The sequence below is a fragment of the Carcharodon carcharias genome, chromosome 6 (genome assembly GCF_017639515.1).
Source record: "Carcharodon carcharias isolate sCarCar2 chromosome 6, sCarCar2.pri, whole genome shotgun sequence".
NCBI classification, from domain to species: Eukaryota; Metazoa; Chordata; class Chondrichthyes; order Lamniformes; family Lamnidae; genus Carcharodon; species Carcharodon carcharias.
This window is the reverse complement of record NC_054472.1, coordinates 186362467-186386951: the sequence shown is the minus strand read 5'-3', so window position 1 is coordinate 186386951 and position 24485 is coordinate 186362467. Positions and strand designations below refer to the sequence as shown.

The 24485-nt window shown below is 46.9% G+C and overlaps 1 protein-coding gene across 1 annotated transcript in view; it reads right to left on the bottom strand.

Annotated features, from left to right (window-relative positions):
• Window positions 1–852: 852 nt before the first annotated feature.
• Window positions 853–24485, bottom strand: part of LOC121279300 (cadherin-2-like) — a 197503-nt gene continuing 173870 nt past the window's right edge. Inside the window, exons 12-16 of the mRNA XM_041190437.1 lie at window positions 22158–22391; window positions 18484–18717; window positions 15369–15508; window positions 15066–15230; window positions 853–1436 (exon numbers count right to left, since the gene is read on the bottom strand). Coding sequence (XP_041046371.1) covers window positions 1227–1436; window positions 15066–15230; window positions 15369–15508; window positions 18484–18717; window positions 22158–22391 — 983 coding nt within the window. The 3' untranslated portion in view covers window positions 853–1226. The remainder of the gene's footprint in view (window positions 1437–15065; window positions 15231–15368; window positions 15509–18483; window positions 18718–22157; window positions 22392–24485) is intronic.

Below are 24485 nucleotides of genomic sequence, written 5' to 3'. Positions count from 1 at the left end.
AGCCTTTAATTTATATCCGGGCCAGAGGTGTAATGTTTTGATTCTGATACACAGTCAAATTGGCCAAAGCCAGTGTCACAATCCTCTCCTGGTTCGAAAGTTGCTCTTTAATTAGTGCCACCAGCTTCTACCCTACCCCCTCTTGGTATTTGGTACAAATTATGTAAAACACTTGTGCTAGTTAAGAATTACAAGAGAAAAAAAAAATAGTCGTCATGGTCTATCTAGTCTTCAAACCAGTCAACATCACTTTCTCCAAAAGCATTTCCCTCAATACATTTTGCCCCTCGGGTGAAAAAAAAAGACGATAAAAACATGCAAGAAAGAAAACCGAACTGCCCAAATTTCTCTTTCTTTTTAAATGCATGATCCAAAGGATTAGGACTGGTCTGTTGAGTATGTCTCTGAACATTATGTACACTTTCCTTTTGTACAACGGATTTAAAAAACAAACCAAAAAAAAAATGAATACCAGTTGTCATCTGGAGGCTGAAATTAAACTAATCGTTTCTTTATCTGCCTTCAAGGACGTGAAAACTAAAAGGCGGCGTTACAAAAGTCAGAAGGCATTGACAACTTGCATCATTTCTCAGCCTCCTTCAGTTTGCTGCAGTGTTTTCTAAAACTGGAACCCGTGACCTACAATTTGCCCACCTTCCCCTCTTAACAAAACGGTACTTTGTTTTAAAATGAGATTTGGTGTCTTTAGCGTCTGGTTTAAGCTAAAAGCAGAGAAAAGCTTGCCGTTGCCTGTGTGTTTTCACTACCCCCCCCCCCGCCCCAAAACCCGCTCCCCGCTTGTGTTTCAACTGGAGGGGAAGAGAGGAGGGGGGGGGGGGGGGGGGGGGGGGGGCGGGGATTATCACTTCAAAATGTCACAGGTACTGTTAAAGCGTGTAACATAAACCTAAATGATTCTTAAGATCAAAAAAGTGTACAAAAAGGCACAAAATCTCAGTGCTTCTGTACTTTGAAATTCAAGTGTAACAGAGCTCTTATCAATATTTTTTTTTAAAACAGTGTCAGTTTGCCGATAATTCCACTCGCGCCAATTGGTTTGCAGCTATAATCGCAGCTTTCAACGAGCACTGGCACCAGTTGACTAACATATAAAAGCCTAGCCGTTTTGTTTTTGTGTGTGTTTTGTTTGTTGTTGCTGGGAATAAAATCGGTCAGAAGTTCTTGGTCTGCAACATTTCCCACTTGCGCTCCAAAAAAAAAAGGTCCTAGCAGTCACTGCCTCCACCATACATGTCCGCTAGCTTCTTAAACCGTGGGCCCCAGTCATTCAGATAATCGTAGTCCTGGTCTCCGCCAGAACTCGTGGAGTTGAGGGAACTCAAAGATCCGGCTGTAGAACCGCTGCCCTCGTAGTCGAACACCAACAGCGAGTCATAAGGTGGTGCTGTGGGGTCGTTGTCCGCTGCCTTGAGCCCCTGGATTTTTCGGAGACAATCGTAAAAAAAAAAAGCTCGTGTTAAAAACGTGGTTATCCATCGCTTCGAAAGTTAAGGTGCAACTTAAGAGATATCATGCTCGTTCGGTAAATATAAAACCAGCCCGCGTGAACTTGGCACCTGCTATTTACAAGTGATGACTCACTGGCTAACCACCCCCAACTCTAGTCTCAGAGTGAGAACGTCGTGGGCTCAAGTCCCAGGCCGCGGGCAGAATTTTATGGACCCAACCGTGGCGGGGGCAGGGCCGCAAAACGCGACGAGCCGTTCAGAAACCCATCGACTTCAGCGGGACCATAAAATCCCGCCAGCGTGGAATTCTGCCCCTCGTGTCTCTAGGCTGACACTACAGTGTCTGATGGGGTGCTGCACTGCCGGAGGAGCCGTCTTTCGGGTGGGGAGGGGGTGGGGATGTTAAACTGAGTCCCAGTTGGCCTCTTAGCTGGATCTGCAAGATCCCACGTCCGCTATTTCAAAGAGCAGGCGAGCTCTCACTGGTGTTCTGACCAATATCTATCCCTTCATCAACCATCACATGAGAGAGATTATCCCGTCATTTTTACAATGCAGTTTGTGGGAGCTTGCTGTGGGTAAATTGAGTGCCGCATTTCCTATGTTACAACAGTGATTACACTTCAAAAATGTTTCATTGGCTGTAAAGTGCTTTGGAGCAACCTGAGGGCTTGATAGGCACTATATAAATGCAAGTTCTCTCTTTTTATGTAAACACTCCACTATTTGTTCATGTACAGCATCCTGTTCTGAACATGCTAAAGAATCTCTTGCGACAACAAAAAAAAAGTGATTGATGATGTGACTAATGCTTCCACTTGTTTTACAACTAGTGCTGAATGTGCAATTATAAAACTGGATAACATCGAGTTGGATAGAAATTGTGTTTGCTCTAGTTACAGGATGCAGGCTGTGTGGGACAGGAAGGCACTGTCAAAATTGTTGGTGACTTGTGGATCACCTCAGAGTCTGTGCTTTCCATGAAGAGAGAAGGGCTGAAGAACGCATCCTTCTTGCTATCTTCTCCAGCAACTCTATATATGAGTTTCAGGGACCCAATTCTACAAGCATGAAGTATAATACATGTGGCTGCAGATGCATTGCCATACAACACTGGGTAGGTGCAGGTCTTTCAGAGTTCATCACTCTGTGGTTGGTATTTTTCTGGGCTGACAAGCACTTATATTTAGGTTAATACCTTTGTGGAGTTAGAAACGTTCCAAGTTGCTTCACAGGGTTGGAAAAATTGACACTGAACCAAAGAGGAGGTGTCAAACCAGATGGTCAAAAGCGTCTTAAAAAAGGAGGCAGAGAGAGGGAGGGAGAGAGAGAGTAGAGAGGAATTCCGGAGCTTAGGAGCCAGAAATCTGGAGTCACAGCTGCCAATGGTGCAGTGAAGGAATTGGATGGTACACAAGAGGCCAGAATTGGAAGAGTACTGACTCCACCCTAACGATAGTCTGTGATTAAACCAGTCTGTTTGCAATCTTGGTGTCACACTTGATCCTGAGATGAGCTACCAACCCCATATGCGCACCAATACCAAGACCACCTACTTCCACGTCTGTAACGTCATCCCTGTTTCAGCACATCGGCTGTGGAAACCCTCACTTGTACCTTCATTACCTCTAGGCTCGGCTATTCCAACGCACTTTCGGCTGGTCTCCAAGATTCAACTCAAACTCCAGATCATCCAAAATTCTGCTGCCCATGTCCCAACTCGCAGCAAGTCCCACTCCCCTATCGCCTCTGTCCTCATTGGCCTATGTCAGCTTCCAGCAACGTCTCGATTTTAAAATTCTCATCCTTGTTTTCAAATCCCTCCATGGTCTCGCCCCTCCCTATCTCTGTGATCTCCACCAGCTCCACAACCCTCAAAATCATCTGCGTTCCTCTAATTCTGGCCTCTAGTACATTTCCAATAATAAATCCCTCCATCATTGGCAGCCGCCCTTTCTGCTGCCTGGGCCCCAAGCTCTGGAATTCTCTCCTTACACCTCTGCGCCTCTCTACCTTGTTTACATTGAGGCTTCTTAAAACCTAGCTCCGAACAAGCTTTCAGTCACCTCTCCTAATGTCTCCTTATGTGGCTCAGTGTCACAGCTTGTTTTACGATGCTCCTGTGTAGACCCTTGGGAATGTTTCATGGTGTTAACGGTGCTGTTGACCCCTGGTTCTGGTCTTGCCGACAAGTGCAAACATCATCTCCATCTACACTCCCTAATTTTAAACACCTCTCCCAAATTATTCCCTCAGTCTTCTCTTTTCAAGTGACTAGAGACTCAGTTTGTGAAGTCTTTACTGGCAGTTATAATCCCTTGGTGCAAAAGGTGACACCAGAATATTCTCTGGTGCCTCTCTATCCTTTTTATAATATGGGGACCAGCACTGCTCACAGTACTCCAAACATGGGGTCTTACACTACTAAGCAGGGAACGTAGCCCATCAACAGACAAATCTGAGAGGACTTGTGCAATTGGGTTTTCAAAATTCATTTATGGGGTGTGGGCTTCGTTGGCTGGGCCAGCGTTTATTACCCAAGCCTAGTTCCCTTGAGAAGGTGGTGGTTCTTGAATCGCTGCAGTCCATGTGGTGTAGGTACACCCACAGCGCTGTTAGAGAGGGAGTTTCAGGATTTTGACCCAGCGACAGTGAAGGAACGGCGATATATTTCCAAGTTAGGATGGTGAGTGACTTGGAGGGGAACTTCCTGGTGGTGGTGTTCCCATGTGTCTGCTGCCCTTGTCCTTCTAGATGGCAGTGGTCGTGGGTTTGGAAGGTGCTGTCTAAGGAGCCTTGGTGAATTCCTGCAGTGTCTCTTGTAGATGGTACATACACTGCTGCTAATGAGAGTCGATGGTGGAGGGAGTGAATGTTTGGGAATGTGGTGCCAATCAAGCGGGCTGCTTTGTCCTGGATGGTGTCAAGCTTCTTGAGTGCTGTGGGAGCTGTACTCATCCAGGCAAGTAGACAGTATGCCATTATACAGCTGATTTGTGCCTTGTGGATGGTGGACAGGCTTTGGGGAGTCAGGTGGTGAGTTACTCACGGCAGGATTTCTAGTCTCTGATCTGCTCTTGTAGCCACAGTAGTTATATGGCAAGTCCAGTTCAGTTTCTGGTCAATGGTAACCCGTAGGATGTTGATATAATGCCCCAAACAAAAATCAAATCCATTAGAAAGGCTCTAAGTAACATGTACACGTCTAATTTGGAGACTTGATTCTGGTTTAGCATTTATGGGAACATTTTTTGTTTCAAAATACCAAGAAATCACGTACTCGATCTGAACAGCGGAAACGGTTTCAGTTACATATTTACCACTGAACAATCAACATCAACATTAAGGGGTTGTTAAAAAGCACCCAGGGCGATAGCATCGATTTAAACCTCCCAAAATGAGGAAAGTGGTAACAAAAGGCAGGGCGACTTGTAATGGGATGAAGTTATTTTAAAAGCTCTGACACTCAGATCGTTTCAACTGGTTAAAAGCAACTAGTTAGTAACCTCTGAATCTCAATGTATTTTTCTCCCCTTAGCTTAAACAGAAAAGGACGGAAATAAAAACAAACAGGGCAACGGACAAAGAACTGATGCTCTACAGCACAGAACATCGCAGACTCACACAACACAAAAGGCCGTTCAGCCCATCAAGCCTGCACTGGCTTTTTTTTTGAAGAGCAACCTTGTTACTCCCACTCCACTTGCCCTTTCCTCAAATCTGCATGAAATCTTCTCCTTCAAGTATTTATCCAATTCCCTTTTGAAAATTACTATTGAATCTGTATCCAACACCCCATCAGGCTGGTGCATTTCAAATCCTAACCACTCACGGAGTAAAAATCTTTTCTCAATGCCACCTCTGGTTCTTTTGCCTGTCACCTTCAATCCGTGTCAATTATTGACCATCGGAAACAGTTTATCTTTACTTACTCTATCTAAATGCGTTTAAAGTTACCCACTTTGGTAGAGAAAACAGAATGGCAGAGTACTATTTAAGTGGTGATAGATTGGGAAATGTTGATGTACAAGGGGATCTGGGTGTCTTTGTACATCAATCACTGAAAGCAAGCATGCAGGTGCAGCAAGCAGTTAAGAAGGCAAATGGTATGTTGGCCTTCATTGCGAGAAGACTTGAGTACAGGAGCAAGGATATCTTACTGCAGCTATACAGGGCCTTGGTGAGGCCACACCTGGAGTATTGTGTGCAGTTTTGGTCTCCTTACCTAAGAAAGGATATACTTGCCATAGAGAGAGCACAGCGAAGGTTCACCAGACTGATTCCTGGGATGGCAGGATTGTTGTATGAGGAGAGATTGGGCCGACCAGACCTGTATTCACTGGAGTTTAGGAGAATAAGAGGGGATCTCATTGAAACATATAAAATTCTGACAGGGCTGGACAGACTGGATGCAGGGAGGACGTTTCCTATAGATGGGGGTGGTGGTGGGGGTGGGGGGTGGATGTCTAGAGCAAGGGGTCACAGTCTCAGGGTACAGATTAAGCCATTTAGGACTGAGATGAGAAGAAACCTCTTCACTCAGAGGGTGGTGAACCTGTGGAATTCTCTACCACAGGAGGCTGTGGAGGCCAAGTCACTGAATATATTTAAGAAGGAAAGAGATAGATTTTTGGACTCTAAAGGCACCAAGGGGTATGGGGAGAGAGTAGGAGAATGATGTTGAGGTAGAGGATCAGCCATGATCATATTGAATGGCGGAGCAGGCTCGAGGGACTGAATGACCTACTCCTGCTTCTATTTTCTATGTTTTTAAACCATTCTTGATTTTGAACACCTCTAGGAAATCACCTCTCAGCCATCCCTGCCCCAAGAACATAAAAGAATATTCGTGCAGAGCTTGAGTATTGCACTCTCTTCACAAACGGTATAAATTGTTGTTTTCCCCTTATATTGGTGTTCTTGCGAGGTGCTCTGATGAGCGCAAGACGAAAAGCTTCGACATGTCGCTTTTTTCAGCGATAGAAGAATATGATTGTACAAACATGATGGATAGGTCTGGGGGAGGTGGGGGTTGTGGGGGAAATAAACTAAATTAAACACAAAGAAATGGTGTCGAACCCTTGCAAGTCATTGGTTAGGCCTCAGCAGGACTTCTTTGCTATTCTTTCATGTGATATGGGTAAAGTCAGCATTTGTTGCCCATCCCTAATTGCCCTTGAACTGAATGGCTTGCTAGGCCATTGCAGAGGGAAGTTAAGAGTCAACCACGTTGCTGTGGGTCTGGAGTCACATGTAGGCCAGACCAGTTAAGGACGGCCATTGACGATCATTACTGTTCAAAAGGGAATTGGATAAATAGTTGAAGAAGCGTGCAGGGCTTTGGGGAAAAAGAGCAGGGCGAGTGAGACTATTTCGATAGCTATTTCAAAGAGCAGCACAGGCATAACGTACCCAAACAAAGTTCTGCTGTCCTGTGCCCTCACTCGGACCTACTCCCGCTCCCCAATTATCCCGTGCTCGCTGACCTACACTGGCTCCTGGTTCAGCCTCCCAGTTCTCCTCGCTCCTCCAATTCTGGCCTCCTGCATACCCGATTTCTTTATCGCCGCCATTGGCGGCCGTGCCATCAGCCGACTGAGCTCCTTAAACCTCTCGGGCCCTCTCTCCTCCTTGAATAACCTACTTCACTTCTGGCACCGCTTTTGGTCACCAGCCCTAATATCTCCTTAAGTGGCTCGGCGTCAGATTTTGTTTGCTATCGCTCCTCCGAAGGGCCTTAGGGTGTTTTGCTAGGTTAAAAGGCGCTACATAAATGCAAATGATCAGAAGTGAGACTTCTGAGAGGTTTATCATCTCCCCATTCTTCAAACTCTGCAGGAGTTCGAACTCGCCGCTCGTCGAGCGATGGGGCTTCTGGAGGCTTGCTGGGGCTCAGCATCGCTTCCGACCCGTCGTGACGTCTTCCCTAACGGCAGCGGAGACAGCGACCTCACAAAAAAGGTGAGTAGACCCACAGAGTTTGGCAGGCAGAAAGGCGGCAAAAGCCCAAGGGGGGAAACGTCTGTGACCCCACCGACCCAGTGAAAATTCCAGAGTTGGCAGATTTGTAAACAGGTTACGACACTTTGCTTTAAGTTGTAAAAAAGGTGCAACGGAGGCAGTCCAGGGTTTTGGAACTTGAGAGTGTCTGTGGTTTCAGGTCAGCCTCCCATGTTAGCACTGGGGGTTACTTGGGTCTTTCAATTAGCGAGCTTATTTAAAAAAAAAAACGGAGTGCCCATTCATACAAGGTTCAGTCCAGTTATTAATAAATGGACAGCATGAAATGTTGCAAACGCTTGCCCAGAAGAAACATTATCCCCTCTCTAAAATCTAAATAGTCCATCGAGCTAGGCTAGCAGGAGAATCAGTTCCCTTTTGATGAAGCTACTCATAACGGGGCTTTCAGAAATCCATTTGTCCAAAGCTGCTACTTAAACATTACATCAGACGCTGACTGATAATTTGTCCGTCTTTCAGTGTATTTTCAAAGGCAGCACCATTAGTCGTTTTCATCCCTCACACCTTCCATTTTCACGACTTTGGAAATGCACCGTCGTAATTATCCTACTTCAATTACCAAAGTGGGAGACTGGATATTTTCCACTCGGTACCACACCAGCTCAACGCACCATATTCAGGTCAAACGAACATGGTCTTTGACGCAGCTACCCAAGCCGAGCACTGAGACAAACTGCCATCGAACTCTTGATGCCCTAAATGAGGCACGCGGAAGGGTTTAACTATGTTAAAAGGTGCTTATAGAGTTACCAGGAGGGTGCCAGGGACGAGTGGTTTCCTTTACAATGGAGAGACCGGCGATTGCTCTCGGGGTTAGGGGGAGATTTAATATAGAGACGTTCAATGTTATGAAATCACGAGACGGAGAGAAATTTCTTCAATCAAGAGGGTTGTGAATCTTTGGAAGTCGCCACCCCAGAGGGTTGCGGACGCTCCATCGTCGAGTCCATTTCAGGCTGGGACAGACGGATTTTTGGTCTCTCAGGGATTTAAGGATCACGGGGAGCGGGCAGGAAAGCAGAGCTGAAGCCCATGATCGTACTGATTGGCGAAGCAGGCTCAACAGGCCGTGCAGTCTAATCCTGCTCCTGTTTCTCATCTTCTGATGTAGTTGGGGGAGGGGGGGGCGGGGGGAGAAACAGTTTCCCATGGCAACCAGAGGTCACAGATTTAAGGAAATTAGCAAAAGAACCAAAAAGGAAGGAGGAGGAGAAACGTTCATGCTCATTTTTTAAACACAGGAAATTATTACAACTTGTAATCTACTGGCTGAAAGGGCGGTGGAAGCAGATTCAACAGTAATCTTCAAAAGGCTATTAGGTAAACTCTTGGCTATTTATAGGGTGATGGGGAATGAGCCCAGAGGAGTAGGACTAATGGACAGCTCTTTCAAACGGCTGACACAGGCATGATGGGCTGAAGCGCCTCCTTCTGAGCTGTATGATTCAATGCTATAACTCAAAAGTCAATGTTGAAGTTAATTTGGGAAACATATTACGCAAAACAGGTAGGTAGATTGACTCTTGTTAGGCAAGGGAATCAAAGGTTATCAGACGGCAAATGGGAATGTGGAATTCAATACACAAACAGATCAGCCATGATCTTGTTGAATGGCGGAAGAGACTCTGGAGGAGGAGGTGCTGAATGGTCTACTTCTGGTCCTATTTCGTATGCTGATATGGTCAGACTGCAGGGAGTTTAGAAGTGGAGTTGAAACCCCACTATCAATATCAGGTCCTTTCTTGCCCAGAGTCACTCACAAATAACTTTGGCTGTTTGGAAAGAAAGGTTTTTTTTTTCATATATATTATTTGTTCATGGGATGTGGACATCGCTGGGTAGGCCAGCATTTATTGCCCATCCCCCTAATTGCCCTTGTTCAGAGGGCATTTAAGAGTCAACCACATTGCTGTGGGTCTGGAGTCACATGTAGGCCAAAACAGGTAAGGGTGGCAGATTTCCTTCCCTAAAGGACATTAGTGATCCAGATGTGTTTTTACAACAATCGACAATGGTTTCTTGGTCATCATTAGACTTTTAATGCCAGATTTTTATTGAATTCAAATTCCACCATCTGCCATGGCGGGATTTGAACCCAGGTCCCCAGAGCATTAGCCTGGATCTAGATTACCCTTAACCTGGTCTCTGCATTACTAGTCTAGCAACAATAACACTACGTCATCGCCTCCACTGGCTCAATAATTCACATTTTGACAAATTCTTACTTTAAATGACACGTTTCTGGCTTTTTAGCTAATATTCATTTACTCCTGAAGTTAAGGCTTTTCCAAATTTGCATTTGAAATATTCCATTTCATTTCCACGTTTTACAGTTGAAGTTCCATCCTGGTGAACATCTGGGAGAGGGTGGCATAGTGGTAATGTCAATGGACTAGTAATCCAGAGACTCAGACTAATGCTCTGAGGACATGGGTTCAAATCCCACCTACGAACAGAAATTCAGTGAATAAATCTGGAATTGAAAGCTAGTCTCAGTAATGGTAACCATGAAGCTCAGCAACTGTCATAAAAACCCCACCTGTCCCTTTAGGGAAGGAAATCTGCCATTTTTGACCTGGTCTGGCCTACATGTGACTCCAGACCCACAGCAACCTCAGTATCCAGAGGACAGACATAGCAAATAACTAATGCGGCTCATGGAACATTTATCGAACAGGGTCTGGAATTTAAAGGGTGCAAAGTACATTACATCTTTTTAAAGCTCCGGTTGTACCCAATCCAAATGCTGGCTTCTTTTCTGGTCACCATTGCTAAGATTCACCAGAATGATTGTTGGAACTGTTTACTTTGAAGAGTTGAGGGAAGGTTGAGGGGAGATTTGATCGAGGCGTTCAAAAATCATGAGGGGTTTGGACAGAGCAGGCAGGGAAAAAAAAAACTGTTCCCACTGGTGGTAGGATCAAGAACCAGGAGGCACAGGTTTGAGGTAATTGGCAAAAGAAGCAATGGAAACATGAGGAGAAATAGTTTCACTCAGTGTTCACCAATGGGAAACAAACCTGCTGTCATTATCTGGCCTGGTCTGCATGTGACTCCAGACCGACAGCAATGAGGTTGACTCTTAACTGCCCTCTGAAATGGTCCAGCAAGCCACTTGAGGGCAATTGGGAACTGGCAAGAAATGCTGGCCTTGCCAGCAATGTCCACATCCCATGAAAAAAATAAGAAAGTCAAAAAATATGAAAATTTGAATGATTCAAATATGGCTTCGCATTTTTAAAGACATGTTCAATTGGACTCGATGTTCAACACAAGCATTAATGATTCGTTTTGTTAATGGGCACAGATTCCGAACATACATGTGGTGAAACATTAATCACAGGGGGCATTGCGGGGCAAAAAAAAATCCCAAACTGTTCCCAACTTAATCTAAAGCATCTGTAATATTTGGAATTTATTCTCTCGCACTAACTGGAATACTAAACTAAAGAAAATGTGGAGGAGGTTTGTCCTGCATTATAGGCCAAAAAGATAAATAAAATGCTCAATGGGTTAACTATACAGGAATAGGCTCAAAATAAATATAACGAAAGCTAGAGAATCGCTTCTTGCTTCAACGCTGCTTAATACTCCCCATCAGTGCAGTGCATCTTTGAGTACTTAGGAATTTTTTTTATTCATTCACAGGATGTGGGCTTCGCTGGCTAGGCAGCATTTATTGCCAATCCCTAATTGCCCTTGAGGTGGTGGCGGTGAGCTGCCTTCTTGAACCACTGCAGTCCCTGTGGTGTAGGTACACCCACGGTGCTGTTGGGGAGGGAGTCCCAGGATTTTGACCCAGCGACAGTGAAGGAACGGCCGATATATTTCCAAGTCAGGATGGTGTGTGGCTTGGAGGGGAACTTGCAGGTGATGGTGCTTAATAACGCGCTCCTGAATTTTTCTCCCCCCACAATAACAATTAATGAAGAAAATGACACATTCACCTCCAAAATTGGCAACACTGAAACATGCTGCTTCATGGTGAGGCTGCAGCTTATCCAATGGTCAACTCGAAAAGGGTGGGTCAGATGCAGCAATTTATAATTCACACACTTTTTAAAAACAAATATCTAATTTCAACTGTCCTTTGATAATGGAATGAGAAAGGGGCACCAATCAGTGGCAGCTTCAAACCACATCATTTCATTGGTTGAATTAAGGGATCGTTTTTTATTTAAAGGATCTCACCCTGCCCAATAATATCTTTGTATTTCAAAATAATTTGTCTTACACATTCACTCCCTCCACCACCGACACACAGTAGCAGCAGTGTGTACCATCTACAAGATGCACTGCAGCAAGTCACCAAGGCTTAGACAGCACCTTCCAAACCCACGATCACTACCATCTAGAAGGACAAGGGCAGCAGATAGATGGAAACACCACCACCTGGAAGTTCCCCTCCAAGTCACTCACCATCCTGACTTGGAAATATATCTCCGTCCCTTCACTGGCGCTGGATCAAAATCCTGGAACTCCCTCCCTAACAGCACTGTGGGTGTACCTACAGCGGTTCAAGAAGGCAGCTCACCACCACCTTCTCAAGGGCAATTAGGGATGGGCAATAAATGCTGGCCCAGCCAGCGAAGCCCACATCCCTGTGAATGAATTAAAAAAAAAAAACTGGCTTCTTAGCCCACATCAATCGATACAATCGGATCCCTACAAACCCAGCCCCAGGCCAATACAAACCCACCCCCACACAAACCCACCCACCACCACAGCCCAAACACATCACCACCTTTTAAATTCTGTGAACGAATCAACACAGGCAAGGCTTTGCTATTCCAGATGAACCCCCTCGATAAATTGGTTGCGTGAGAGAATGCTAACTACTTGCTGGAGCATCTTAAATTGTGTTTTATTAAAGAAATCTCTCCGGAGGTAGCAATCTTCATTAAGTTAAAAAGGTCAAGTCTTTTGTGAAATCCAAAAACGATTTAAAAAGGGTTTTTTTTTTTTTTACAGCAACAGCTCAATTTGCAATCAATCCCGAATGCTAAATTAACTCATCTAAATGTTATACCTCACTTGTAAGAAACTGATGGGGGAAATGGGATTGGAGGAGGTATTTCGTTGAATTTACACCACTGAAAAAGGCCATTCAGCTCAACTGGTCAATGCCAGTGCTTCTGCTCCACACAAACCACCTCTCACCCCATCACTATGTCCCTTTCCCCTCAAGGCTGTATATTTTTTCCTTTATTCATTCTTGGGATGTAGGCATCACTGGCTGGGCCAGCATTTATTACCCATCCATAGTTGCCCTGGAGAAGATGGTGGTGAACCACTACAGTCCATGTGGTATAGGTACACCCAGAGTGCTGTTAGGGAGGGAGTTCCAGGATTTTGACCCAGCGACAGTGAAGGAACGACGATACATTTCCAAGTCAGGGTGGTGAGTGACTTGGAGAGGAACTTCCAGGTGGTGGTGATCCATGTGTCAGCTGCCCTTGTCCTTCTAGATGGTAGTGGTCATGGGTTTGGAAGGTGCCGTCTAAGAAACCTTGGTGAGTTTTTGCAGTGCATCATTTAGATGGTACACACACTGCTGCTACTGTGCATTGGTGGCGGAGGGAGTGAATGTTTGTGGATGGGGTGCCAATCAAGCGGACTGCTTTGTTCTGGATGGTGTCAAGCTTCTTGAGTGTTGTGGGAGCTGCACTCATCCAGGCAAGTGCAGAGTATTCCATCACACCCCTGACTTGTGCCTTGTAGATGGTGGACAGGCTTTGGGGAGTCAGGAGGTGAGTTACTCTTCGCACGATTCCTAGCCTCTGACCTGCTCTTGTAGCCACAGTATTTATATGGCTGGTCCAGTTCAGTTTCTGGTCAATGGTAACCCCCAGGATGTTGATAGTGGGAGATTCAGTGATGGTAATGCCGCTGAATATCAAGGGGCGATGGTTGGATTCTCTCTTGTTGGAGATGGTCATTGCCTGACACTTGTGTGGCGTGAATGTTACTTGCCACTTGTCAGCCCAAGTCCGGATATTGTCCAGGTCTTGCTGCATTTGGACATGGACTGCTTCAGCATCGGAGGAGTCGTGAATGGTGCTGAACATTGTGCAATCACCAGCAAACATCCCCACTTCTGACCTTATGATAGAAGGAAGGTCATTGATGAAGCAGCTGAAGATGGTTGGAACTGGGACTGGGACTGAGATGACTGACCTCCAACAACCACAACCATCTTCCTCTGTGCCTAGAGGTTCCCCCCCACCCCCGATTCCCAATGACTCCAGTTTTGCCAGGGCTTCTTGATGCCACACTCGGTCAAATTTGATCATGCCACAACTGCAAGGGATGCGCTGCCCACCCTCGCACAGGTTTAAAAAAATTATTCGCTCATGGGATGTGGGTATCGCTGGCTAGGCCACCATTTAGTGCCCATCCCTAAATGCCCTTGTTCAGAGGGCATTTAATGGTCACCCACATTGCAGTGGGCTGTGGATCTAAGAGTCACCTGTAGGCAGATTTCCTTCCCTCCAGGACATTAGTGAACAAGATGGGCTCTTACAGCAATCGGAAATGGTTTCATGACCTTTTGAGTTCCAGATTTTTACTGAATTCAAATTTCACCATATGCTGTGGTGGGTTTCGAATCTGGATCCCCAGGAATACCGGTGACATTACCACTTGCCATCGCCTCCCTTTGTTGCGGTACCTGTGTTAATGATATAGCCCGTACACCGCAGACGATATACTGTACCATAGGGAACTCCGGCCCGAGTGTGAGAGACTGGGAACAATGCCTCCTGCAGGCCGGCAGCACCCACACCAAACCCAGAGTTGCTGCTACCGCTCACACAACTCAAGGGAGCAAGTGTCAGCCAGACAACCCCTCACCACAGGCCCCACTGGGGAAAACTGTGCATGCAATGGAAGGGGAGTACACATGCACACGTTAAGTCAATGGAAGGGTTTAAGAGTCCTCTTTGAATATATCTACACTGTTCACCTCGGGCACTCCCTGTGCTAACAAGTTCCACATTCTCACTACTCTCTCTCTCTCTCTCTCAAAGAAGATACTCCTTCTAGGTTTGTTCGTGACTTTCTGATAGTCATGACCCACAGTCCACATGTTAGCTCCAGCAAAGCTCATAACACTTGTGGTGCAAGACTGTTACTTCAGGTTAAAGCCAGGTGGGAATCCTAACCTCCGGTCAATCTTTTTGTTCAAGGTACGGGCTTACTCGCATCATCACAGCCAAGGCTACAGATGGAATAACGACTCGCATTTCTGCAGGGTCTTTTATCATAGCAAAACGCTCCAAGGCGCCTCTTGGGAACATTATCAAACAAAAGTTAGGTTTCGAGCCACATAAGGAGATCAGGGCAGGTGAACAAAGTCTGGTCAAAGCAGGGGAGACAGGTAGAGAAATTGAGGGAAGGAATTCCAGAGCTAAAGGCGCGTATGCCTGGAACAATTACAATCAGGGAAGCGCTAGAATCATAGAAAGGTTACAAGCAAATAAGGAGGCCCTTCAGCCCATCATGTCTGTGCTGGCCCTCTGAAGGGACTACTCAACCCTCAGGCTCTCCTGCAGTGGGGAAAAAGGCAACCTTTACCTCATTGATGAAGTCTCCAATGTCCCCAGGGTGAGGAGCGGTCGAGCGGACCGGGTACTGAGGCTCGGCATGGATTGGCCGCTCGTCAACGCGTCGGATTCCCATGGGCTTTATCGCATCAGGTTCCACAGCGTCGGGCTGCTGAAGCTGGCTGAGGTCGTAGTCCTGTGGGCAAGGACACAACACATTGTCAAGCACCGCCTTCAAACGGACTTCTTAAACCCGGCGCTTTCTTCAAATCGCTCTCCCAGTGACCCCGCTCTCCCCCACCACCTCTCTCCAAAGCCCTTCACCATGCCTCACCTGATCCTCCTCTCCCCCTCCCTCCTCGTCATACTTCAGTATGTTATCTCGTACGTCATCCTCTGGGTCGATTAGCAACTGCTTGGCCTGACGCTCCTTGTCACGTCTCTTCATCCATATGACAAACAGCAAAACTAAGACTAGAAAGTAAAGAAAGACCTTGCATTTATATAGCACCTTTCACAGCATCCCAAAGCACTTTACAGCCAATGAAGTACTTCTGACATGTAGCCAACCTTGTAATGTGGGAATTTGTACACAGCAAGCTCCCACAAACAGCAGTGTGACGATGATCAAATAATCTGTTTTGGTGAGGTTGGCTTGACGATATTGGTAAGCGCAACTGGGATAACTCTCCTGGCTCCCCTTCAAAATAACACTGCTGGATCTTTTACAACTAGCCAAGAGAGCAGGTGGGTCCTTGCTCTTACAGCTTATCCACAAAATGGCACTTGTGACACAGCGCAGCATTCCCTCAGTACTACAGCAAGAACGCCAGCCTGGATTTGGTGCTCACGTCGATGGAATGGAATATGGATCCACAACCTTCTAACTCGGAGGTGAGAGTGCCACCCACAGAGCCAGTGCTGGCACTGTGTGCTACACCACGGGTAGTCCGGAGGGGGAGTAAGGTAAGAGAAGTGCCGGGTTTCCATCAGCTGACCAGCCTACTTTCTTCAACACTCACCCAATATTTAAGAATTACATTACATCTGTATAAAGCTCCAGTTGTACCAATTCGAATACTGGCTTCTTTTCTGGTCACCATTACTAAGAGTCACCAGAATGATTGTTGGAACTGTTTCCCTTGGAAGAGAAGGTTGAGAGGAGATTTGATTGAGGCGTTCAAAAATCATGAGGGGTCTGGCAGGGAAAAAAAACTGTTCCCACTGGTGGAAGGATCAAGAACCAGGAGGCACAGGTTTGAGGTAATTGGCAAAAGAAGCAATGGAAACAGGAGGAAAAACTTTTTCACACAGTGAGTGGTTAGGGTCTGCGCTGACTGTGGTGGAGGCAGGTTCAATCGAGGCATTCAAGAGGGAGTTGGATTATTATCTGAAAAGGAAGAATGTGCAGGGCCACAGGGAGAAGGCAGGGAAGTGACACTGGGTGCATTGCTCATTCGGAGAGCTGGCACAGACACAACGGGCGGAATGGCCTCCTGTGTGGTAACAATTCTGTGATCCTTTTACACTGGGGTAAAACTTTGCGCTTGGACGAGGCTTGTATCCCCTCGAATTTAGAAGACTGTGGGGGATGATCTAATTTAAGATGATTGAAAGAGTTGATAGGGTGAATAGAGAGAAATTATTTCCTCTGTTGGGTGGGCTGAGTCCAGAACAAGAGGCCAGAACCTTAAAAGTCGAGCCAGGCCTTTCAGGAGTGATGTCGGGAAGCGCTGCTCCATGGGGAGAGATGATGTAGTGGTGATGGCGCTGGGCAAGTGATCCAGAGCTCTAGGTCAATGCTCTGGGCACAAGGGCTCAAATCCCACCATGGCAACTGGTGGATTTTGAATTCAATTAATATATTTGCAAACATAAAAAGTTAAGCCTCCGTAATGATGACCATGACAACTATCACTGATAGTTGTAAAAAAACCCATCTGGTTCACTAATGCCCTTTAGGGGAGGAAATCTGCTGTCCTTACCTGGTCTGGCCTACACGTGACTCCAGACCCACAGCAACGCAGTTGACTCTTGACTGCCCTCTGAAGTGTTCAGTTCAAGGGCGATTAGGAATGGCCTTGCCAGTGATGCCCACATCCCATGAGAGAATAAAGATTAAGAAAAAAACACTTCTTCGCATAAAGGGGAGTGGACATCTGGAACTCTCTCCTCCAAAAAGCTGCTAAGGCTGGAGGGTGAGGGCGAGGGTGGGGTTTGCAGTTGGAACTTTCAACCCGGGGTTGACAGATTTTTGCTGAGTTAGAATATTAAGGGATATAGAATCAAGGTGGGTAGATGGGGGTGAAGATAACAGATCAGCCATGATCTAATTGCATATTATTAGATAAAATTTACAGCACAGAATGAATGTCACTTTGTAGATGTTTAGGCTCTGAACCAGCCTCCACCTCTTCGTTTAACCCCACCCCCCCACCGACCCGACACCCCCCCCTCCCCGCCCCCCGACACCCACCCCAACAAGATCTCCGAATTTACACGGCCAATTGGCCTGTGTCTGCACTGGCTCGCCTGAATAAGCACCTCGCCCAGAGCCATTCTCCCGCCCTCTCTCCATACCCCTGCTCGTTCTGCTTTTACAGATGACAGTCTGATTCCCTTTTGAATGCCTCGATTAAAAAAAAATACATTCAACATATCCTTCTACGGTCTGGAGTCACATGTAGGCCCAGACCAGGTAAGGACGGCAGATTTCCTTCCCTAAAGGACATCAGTGAATCAGGCGGGTTTTTACATCAGTGATAGTTGTCATGGTCACCATTACTGAGACTAACTTTTTACGTTTGCAGACTTACTAACTGAACTCAAAATTCCACCAGCTGCCATGGTGGGATTTGAGCCCTTGTGCCCAGAGCATTGACCTGGGGCTCTGGATCACTTGCCCAGCGCCATCACCACTACATCATCTACACCACCCTCCCCCAACCCCCGCAAAACAATGAAGCAGCGCTTCCCGACATCACTCCTGAATGGCCTGACTCAAATTTTGAGGTTCCGGCCCCTTGCTCTGGACTCCGCCCAACCGTCAGAGGAAACAGTTTCTCTCTATTCACCCTATCAGCTCCTTTCCTCCCTGCAGTGTTTATGTAGTTCCCGCTTAAATACATTAACGCGATTCACCTCAAAACATACTGTTCTCATTTTCTGCGAGGAAACAATTCGCTTCGGTCTCTCATGGGATTGAACGGTGGAACAGGCTCGGGGAGGCTGATGACCCCGCCTACGTTTCCTAACTCAGCATTCCAATTCCTACCCACACAGCCACACTAGGGTCCTCCACGCAGATGAAGGGCGGGTGGAAATTCAAGCCTCATTTTAACTGCTGGCGACTCGGGTTGAAAGTACGCCGTTACTCAAAGGAGGGCTGGCGAAAAGAGAGCCAAGCTCGGTGAATACAGCCGAATACCAACGGTTCCTTGGGTACTTACTAAGCAATATGATGATGCACAAGAGGATTGCAATGATTGCCCCAGTTCCCAAGCCAGCTGCCACAATAGCTTGTACCGAGGTGCAGTCACCGTTTTCATCACATGGGCAGACCTTGACAAGCAGGACAGACGTGGCGGACTTGGGAGGGTTTCCGGAGTCCATAATCATTATTGGAACTTCATAGATGCCGTCGTCGAGGATTCCGATCTTCAGACTCAACTGGGCATAATCACCTAAATAAAAAAAAAACAGAAGCGAGTTACGAGAAACCCAAAAAAACAGACAAACATCTGGATGACAAACGCTCGAGTGTTTCTTCGCACAGCTACACGAAGTCACATAGGCAGCACGTGGAAATAAAGGATCCATTAATTGCAAAATTATCCAAACCGTTACACTGTCATAGGGCACATTTAACATAATCAAATGCTGTGAGGCACTTCACAGAAGCATTACCACACCAAGTCTTACATCGAGCCACATAAAGAGAGACAAGAACAGATGGCCAAAAACTTGGGTCAAAAAGAGTTAGTTTTGAGGAGAGTCTTAAAGGGGAGGTAGAGGCACGGAGTAGTTTAGGAAGGGAATTCCAGCCCCTTGGAACCCAGGCAGCTGAAGGCAGGGCCACCAATATTATTGGAGCAATGAAAATCGGGGATGCTCAAGAGATTAGAATTGGAGGAACACAGGGATCTTGGGAGGGGAGCAGGGAGAGGTTGAGATCCATGGGAGGGATTTGTAAAGAGAGGGCAGGAGGTAGGAGACTGGCTATGAAACCATTGGGAGTCTGAAGCTAAGACAGGACATGAAAGAGAGGGTTCCATTAGCAGATGCTACATTAAATTCAGTAAGGGTTCCTATTTCAATATATAACAACGCATTGGCTTAACCCCATCCCTCTGAAGATCTGTTCTAGAGAATTGGCAAACAGCACTCCTTTGTACCAACGGCTGCTGACAGATGCAGAGCAGCAACATAGGGAAATCACCTCACATTTTCCACTGTGGTCTTAAAGCACCCGCCTCGTCTATAGTCTCCACAGTCAAGTGGCTGGGAACAGAAACCTCGAGGCGTAACAAGAGCAGAAACCAAATCTTATGCTGAACGGCATGATGTCGTTTAGAAAAAAAAAGACTTGCATTTATATGGCACCTTTTATGGCCACGGGACGCCCAAAAGCACTTCACGGCCTATGAATTGCTCCTCGAAGAGCAGTAACTAAGTAACTAATAAGTAACTAGTGCAGCAACATGGCAGCCAATTCGCACATAGCAGGATCCCACAAACATTAAACGATACTTATTGAGGGGTAAATATTGGTCAAGGCAGCCGGCATAGCTCCACTGTTGTTTTTCTGAAAGTGCCCTGGGACCTTTTACATCTACTCAAGCAGGCAGGTAGGGTCTCAACCGAAAGCACCTCCGACAGGGCAGCACTCCCTCAGTGCTGCAGTGGGAACGTCAGTGTGGATTTTTATGCTCAAGTCCGGGAGTGGAACTTGAACCCAGAACCTTGTGGCTCACACGGACATAGAACTTAGGAACAGGAGTAGGCTAGGATATTCCTGCCTGGATCGCCATTATGGCTGATCTGGTTGTGGTCTCAACTTCACTTTCCTGCCTGCTCCCCCATCGCCCATAACCCTCGACTCCCTCGTCGATTAAAAATCGCCCATAACCCCATCGCCCATAACCCTCGACTCCCTCGTCGATTAAAAATCGCCCATAACCCCATCGCCCGTAACCCTCGACTCCCTCGTCGATTAAAAATCGCCCATAACCCCATCGCCCATAACCCTCGACTCCCTCGCCGATTAAAAATCGCCCATAACCCTCGACTCCCTCGTCGATTAAAAATCGCCCATAACCCCATCGCCCATAACCCTCGACTCCCTCGTCGATTAAAAATCGCCCATAACCCCATCGCCCATAACCCTCGACTCCCTCGTCGATTAAAAATCGCCCATAACCCCATCGCCCATAACCCTCGACTCCCTCGTCGATTAAAAATCGCCCATAACCCCATCGCCCATAACCCTCGACTCCCTCGTCGATTAAAAATCGCCCATAACCCCATCGCCCATAACCCTCGACTCCCTCGTTGATTAAAAATCCATCTAACTCATCGCCCATAACCCTCGACTCCCTCGTCGATTAAAAATCCATCTAACTCATCGCCCATAACCCCATCGCCCATAACCCCCGACTCCCTCGTCGATTAAAAATCGCCCATAACCCCATCACCCATAACCCTAGACTCCCTCGTCGATTAAAAATCGCCCATAACCCCATCGCCCATAACCCTCGACTCCCTCGTCGATTAAAAATCGCCCATAACCCCATCGCCCATAACCCTCGACTCCCTCGTCGATTAAAGATCGCCCATAACCCCATCGCCCATAACCCTCGACTCCCTCATCGATTAAAAATCGCCCATAACCCTCGACTCCCTCGTCGATTAAAAATCGCCCATAACCCCATCGCCCATAACCCTCGACTCCCTCGTCGATTAAAAATCGCCCATAACCCCATCGCCCATAACCCTCGACTCCCTCGTCGATTAAAAATCCATCTAACTCAGCCTTGAATAAATCCATTGTTCCAGCTTCCACTGCTTTCTGCGAAAGAGAATCCCAAGTACTCACAGCTCGGAAAAAATTCCTCCTCATCTCCCTCTTAAAATGGGAAACATCTTATTCTTAAGTTGTGCCCTCGAGTTCTAGTCTCCACCCCCCCCACCCCACCCCCCCACAAGAGGGGGGAAAATCTCACCCCACCCCCGCACCCACCCTACCAAGTCTCCTCAATATCATTTACGTTTCAATAAGGTCACCTCTCATTCTTCTAAACCCCAATGGGTGTAGGCCCCCACCTGCTCAACCTCTCCTCGTAAAATCATCCCTTTATCCCAGGAACGAGTCGAGTGAACCTTTGCTGAACTGCTAACGCAATTATAGCTTCCCCACCCACCGCCCCCCCCCCCCTTACCCCCCACACCCCACAAATATTCTGGTATACTGTACACAGTATTCGAGAATATTGCCAGAATACAGCTCATACGGACTTGAAACGTTAACTCTGTTTCTCTCCCTCTCTCTCTCTTTCTCTCTCTCCATGGATGCTGCCAGACTTCCTGAGTTTTTCCGGCATTTTCTATTTTTATTTCAGATTTCCAGCACCTGCAGTATTTCGCTTTTATCACAGTATTCCAGACACGGTCTCGCCAAGGGCTACCAGTCGAGTCAAATAAGTGTGGCAAACGCTTTTTTGGATGAGGCATCAAACCGGGGGGCGGGGGGGGGACCGATTGCTTTCTCAGGTGGCTGCAAGAAAGATCCCACGGCCAATATTTGGCAGGAGGACAGGGGAGCTGGGCGTCCTGCCCAATATTTAAGCCCTCAATCAATCAATATCACAAAATAAATGACGAGGTGATGATCACATTGCCGTGACACTTTGTTTTGTGACACCCGTGAACGCACTTGTGACATCACCGGGCTTCGAAACGCTTGACCGCTGGTAAAGGTCACAGAGACGTCCTGAAAATGTGAAAGGTGTGAAGCAAATGCAAGACTTTCTTTCTCCCCGCCCCCACCCGCCTCCCCACCCTTTTTACCCGATAAGCGTGCCTGCTATTTGCCACAGGGGTCCCCAGAGTGTTTTGTTTCCCTCACCGTTGAGCCGGGTGATGGTCCAGTTCCTTTTCACGTCTGGTGGACTGTCAGGAAGCTCGAAGGCAAAGGGCCCGGTGTTGGGATCGATGTCGGTGTCTATGGCAGTGATATTAATGGCGTTCGGATCCGGCTTCTCGCAAATCGAGACCTCTTGCGGGAAGACCTCAGGGGCGTTGTCATTGGTGTCGAGCAGCAGGATTTGCAGAGTGCCTGTTCCACTTGCAGGGGGGATACCTGGACAGAACGGAGGGGGTTATTAGCTCAATTCTTCATTCCCTTTGCAAATGGCGTTGGTCCATTTACCAGAAGAATGTTAAGCTTCCATCTGACATTAGACAAAATAGTCATCCCCAAAGATAGCCAAAACTCAAATAAAAAAAAAAAAACCACACTTCAAGCAGCACCTTCTTGCCCATAGCAACACGTTTAGATGATATTTCCATAACTCAGCAAGTGTTAAGGCAAATCACACAAGCAGAGCTTACACCAGATGGCCGGGTATCTGGGGGCCAATGCCCCACGGGCAGGTTAACCATCCATCTTCGTCTTGAGGAGCGTTAATGTTTCTTGTAACATATGTGATTACACTCCAGTCAAAATGAATAGCGGGCATGAAATCACCACATTGCTTCCAATGTTTCGCCCTTGAACACATGTTTCAAAGGAGATTGTGTACAGCACGAACTCTAATAAACCCACAGCACAAAGCAGCCTAAATTCACATTCACACTCACACTGTCTCCAATCGCACCGGTACCAATCTGTAAAGAAATGTAGAGCATGGTTAAACCTTTTATTCACTTCTTCAACCAGTTAATTTTCACCTATTTTGGTTACTTTTTCAAAAAAATAAACTGGTTGCACAAATCGAATACCATCATGAAGGCTGTGTGTGATTTATGTCTCGCACTGAGCAAAGCTCAAGCGCATCATCCACAAGTGTGTAACACCAATTCACCTCTTAAAATCACCCAATATAAGATTCACTTTCACTTAACAGCATGGTGGGGAGCTGCTTTCTCGAGCCACTGCAGTCCCTGTGGTGTAGGTACACCCATAGTGCTGTTAGGGAGGGAGCTCCAGGATTTTGACCCAGTGACAGTGAAGGAACGGCGATATATTTCCAAGTCAGGATGGTGTGTGGCTTGGAGGGGAACTTCCAGGGTGATGGTGTTCCCATCTATCTGCTGCCCTTGTCCTTCTAGATGGCAGAGGTCATAGGTTTGGAAGGTACTACCTAAAGAGGCTTGGTGAATTCCTGCAGTGCATCTTGTAGATGGTACACACTGCTGCTACTGTGCGTCAGGGGTAGAGGGAATGAATGTTTGTGGATGGACTGCCAATCAATCGGGGCTGCTTTGTCCTGGATGGTACCAAGCTTGAGTACTGCAGTTCAGGGCAAGTGAGGAGCATTCCATTGCACTGCCTTAACACAAAAGAGAGGAATGGGATTAAACCATATGGTCCCTCTAGTCTGTTCCACCATTCAATGCCATTATGACTAATCTTCATTCACAATTCCACTTTCTCAGCTGATTCCCATATCCCTCAATTCCTTTAGGGTCAAAAAAATCTAGCAATGTGATCTTCTGCTGGTCATCACAAGCCCAAAGTATATTATTCAGAGTCATGAAGGCCATTGCATCGAGGGGGTGGAGGAAGCGGTGTGTGTGCAAGAGCAACTCAAGCACAGTGATGCCCAGGATGAACCCTTTTTGATATCAAGAGGTAGCGAACCGGTTCCTGACTGCATCAGTTCCAAGTGCAAGCAAAATAGGTACGGAAAAATAGGCAAATTGGCCCCTTTTGAGCCTTCAAAAAGATCATGGCTGATCTGTTTGCGTTACTAATTCCACATTCCCATCTACCCCCCCGATAACCCCTCGCCCAACAAGAATCTATCACGTCATATCGAAGATTAACGGGGTTTAGTTAGTGTATACACGCTTAGTGAGATCTCCTCTGGGCTTGTGGCCGTTCCCGAGGGGGTTAGAGAGGATTCCTCCTCGCCATCCCCACACCCCCCACCCCCCCAGCACCTTCTCTTTTGGTCCTGGGTGTATTTTTCACGATCCTTGCCTCTCCCAGGATATTCTGAGGCTGCTGGGATAAGGCGGATTGGAGGAAGGATCACTCGTCCGTTCACAAGCCACAAATGGGGGGGACAGACCAGCAGGCCTCATGTGACTGACCGGCCCAAGGCCCAGGCCGCTTCACTAAAAGGCCACAGCCAGTAAAAGTCAGCATTGCCAAACTGATTGTGTCTCCTAACTACTACCCCAGTTTCCAGTGCACGCAGGTGGGCAGGAAGTCACAAAAAAAAGAGAC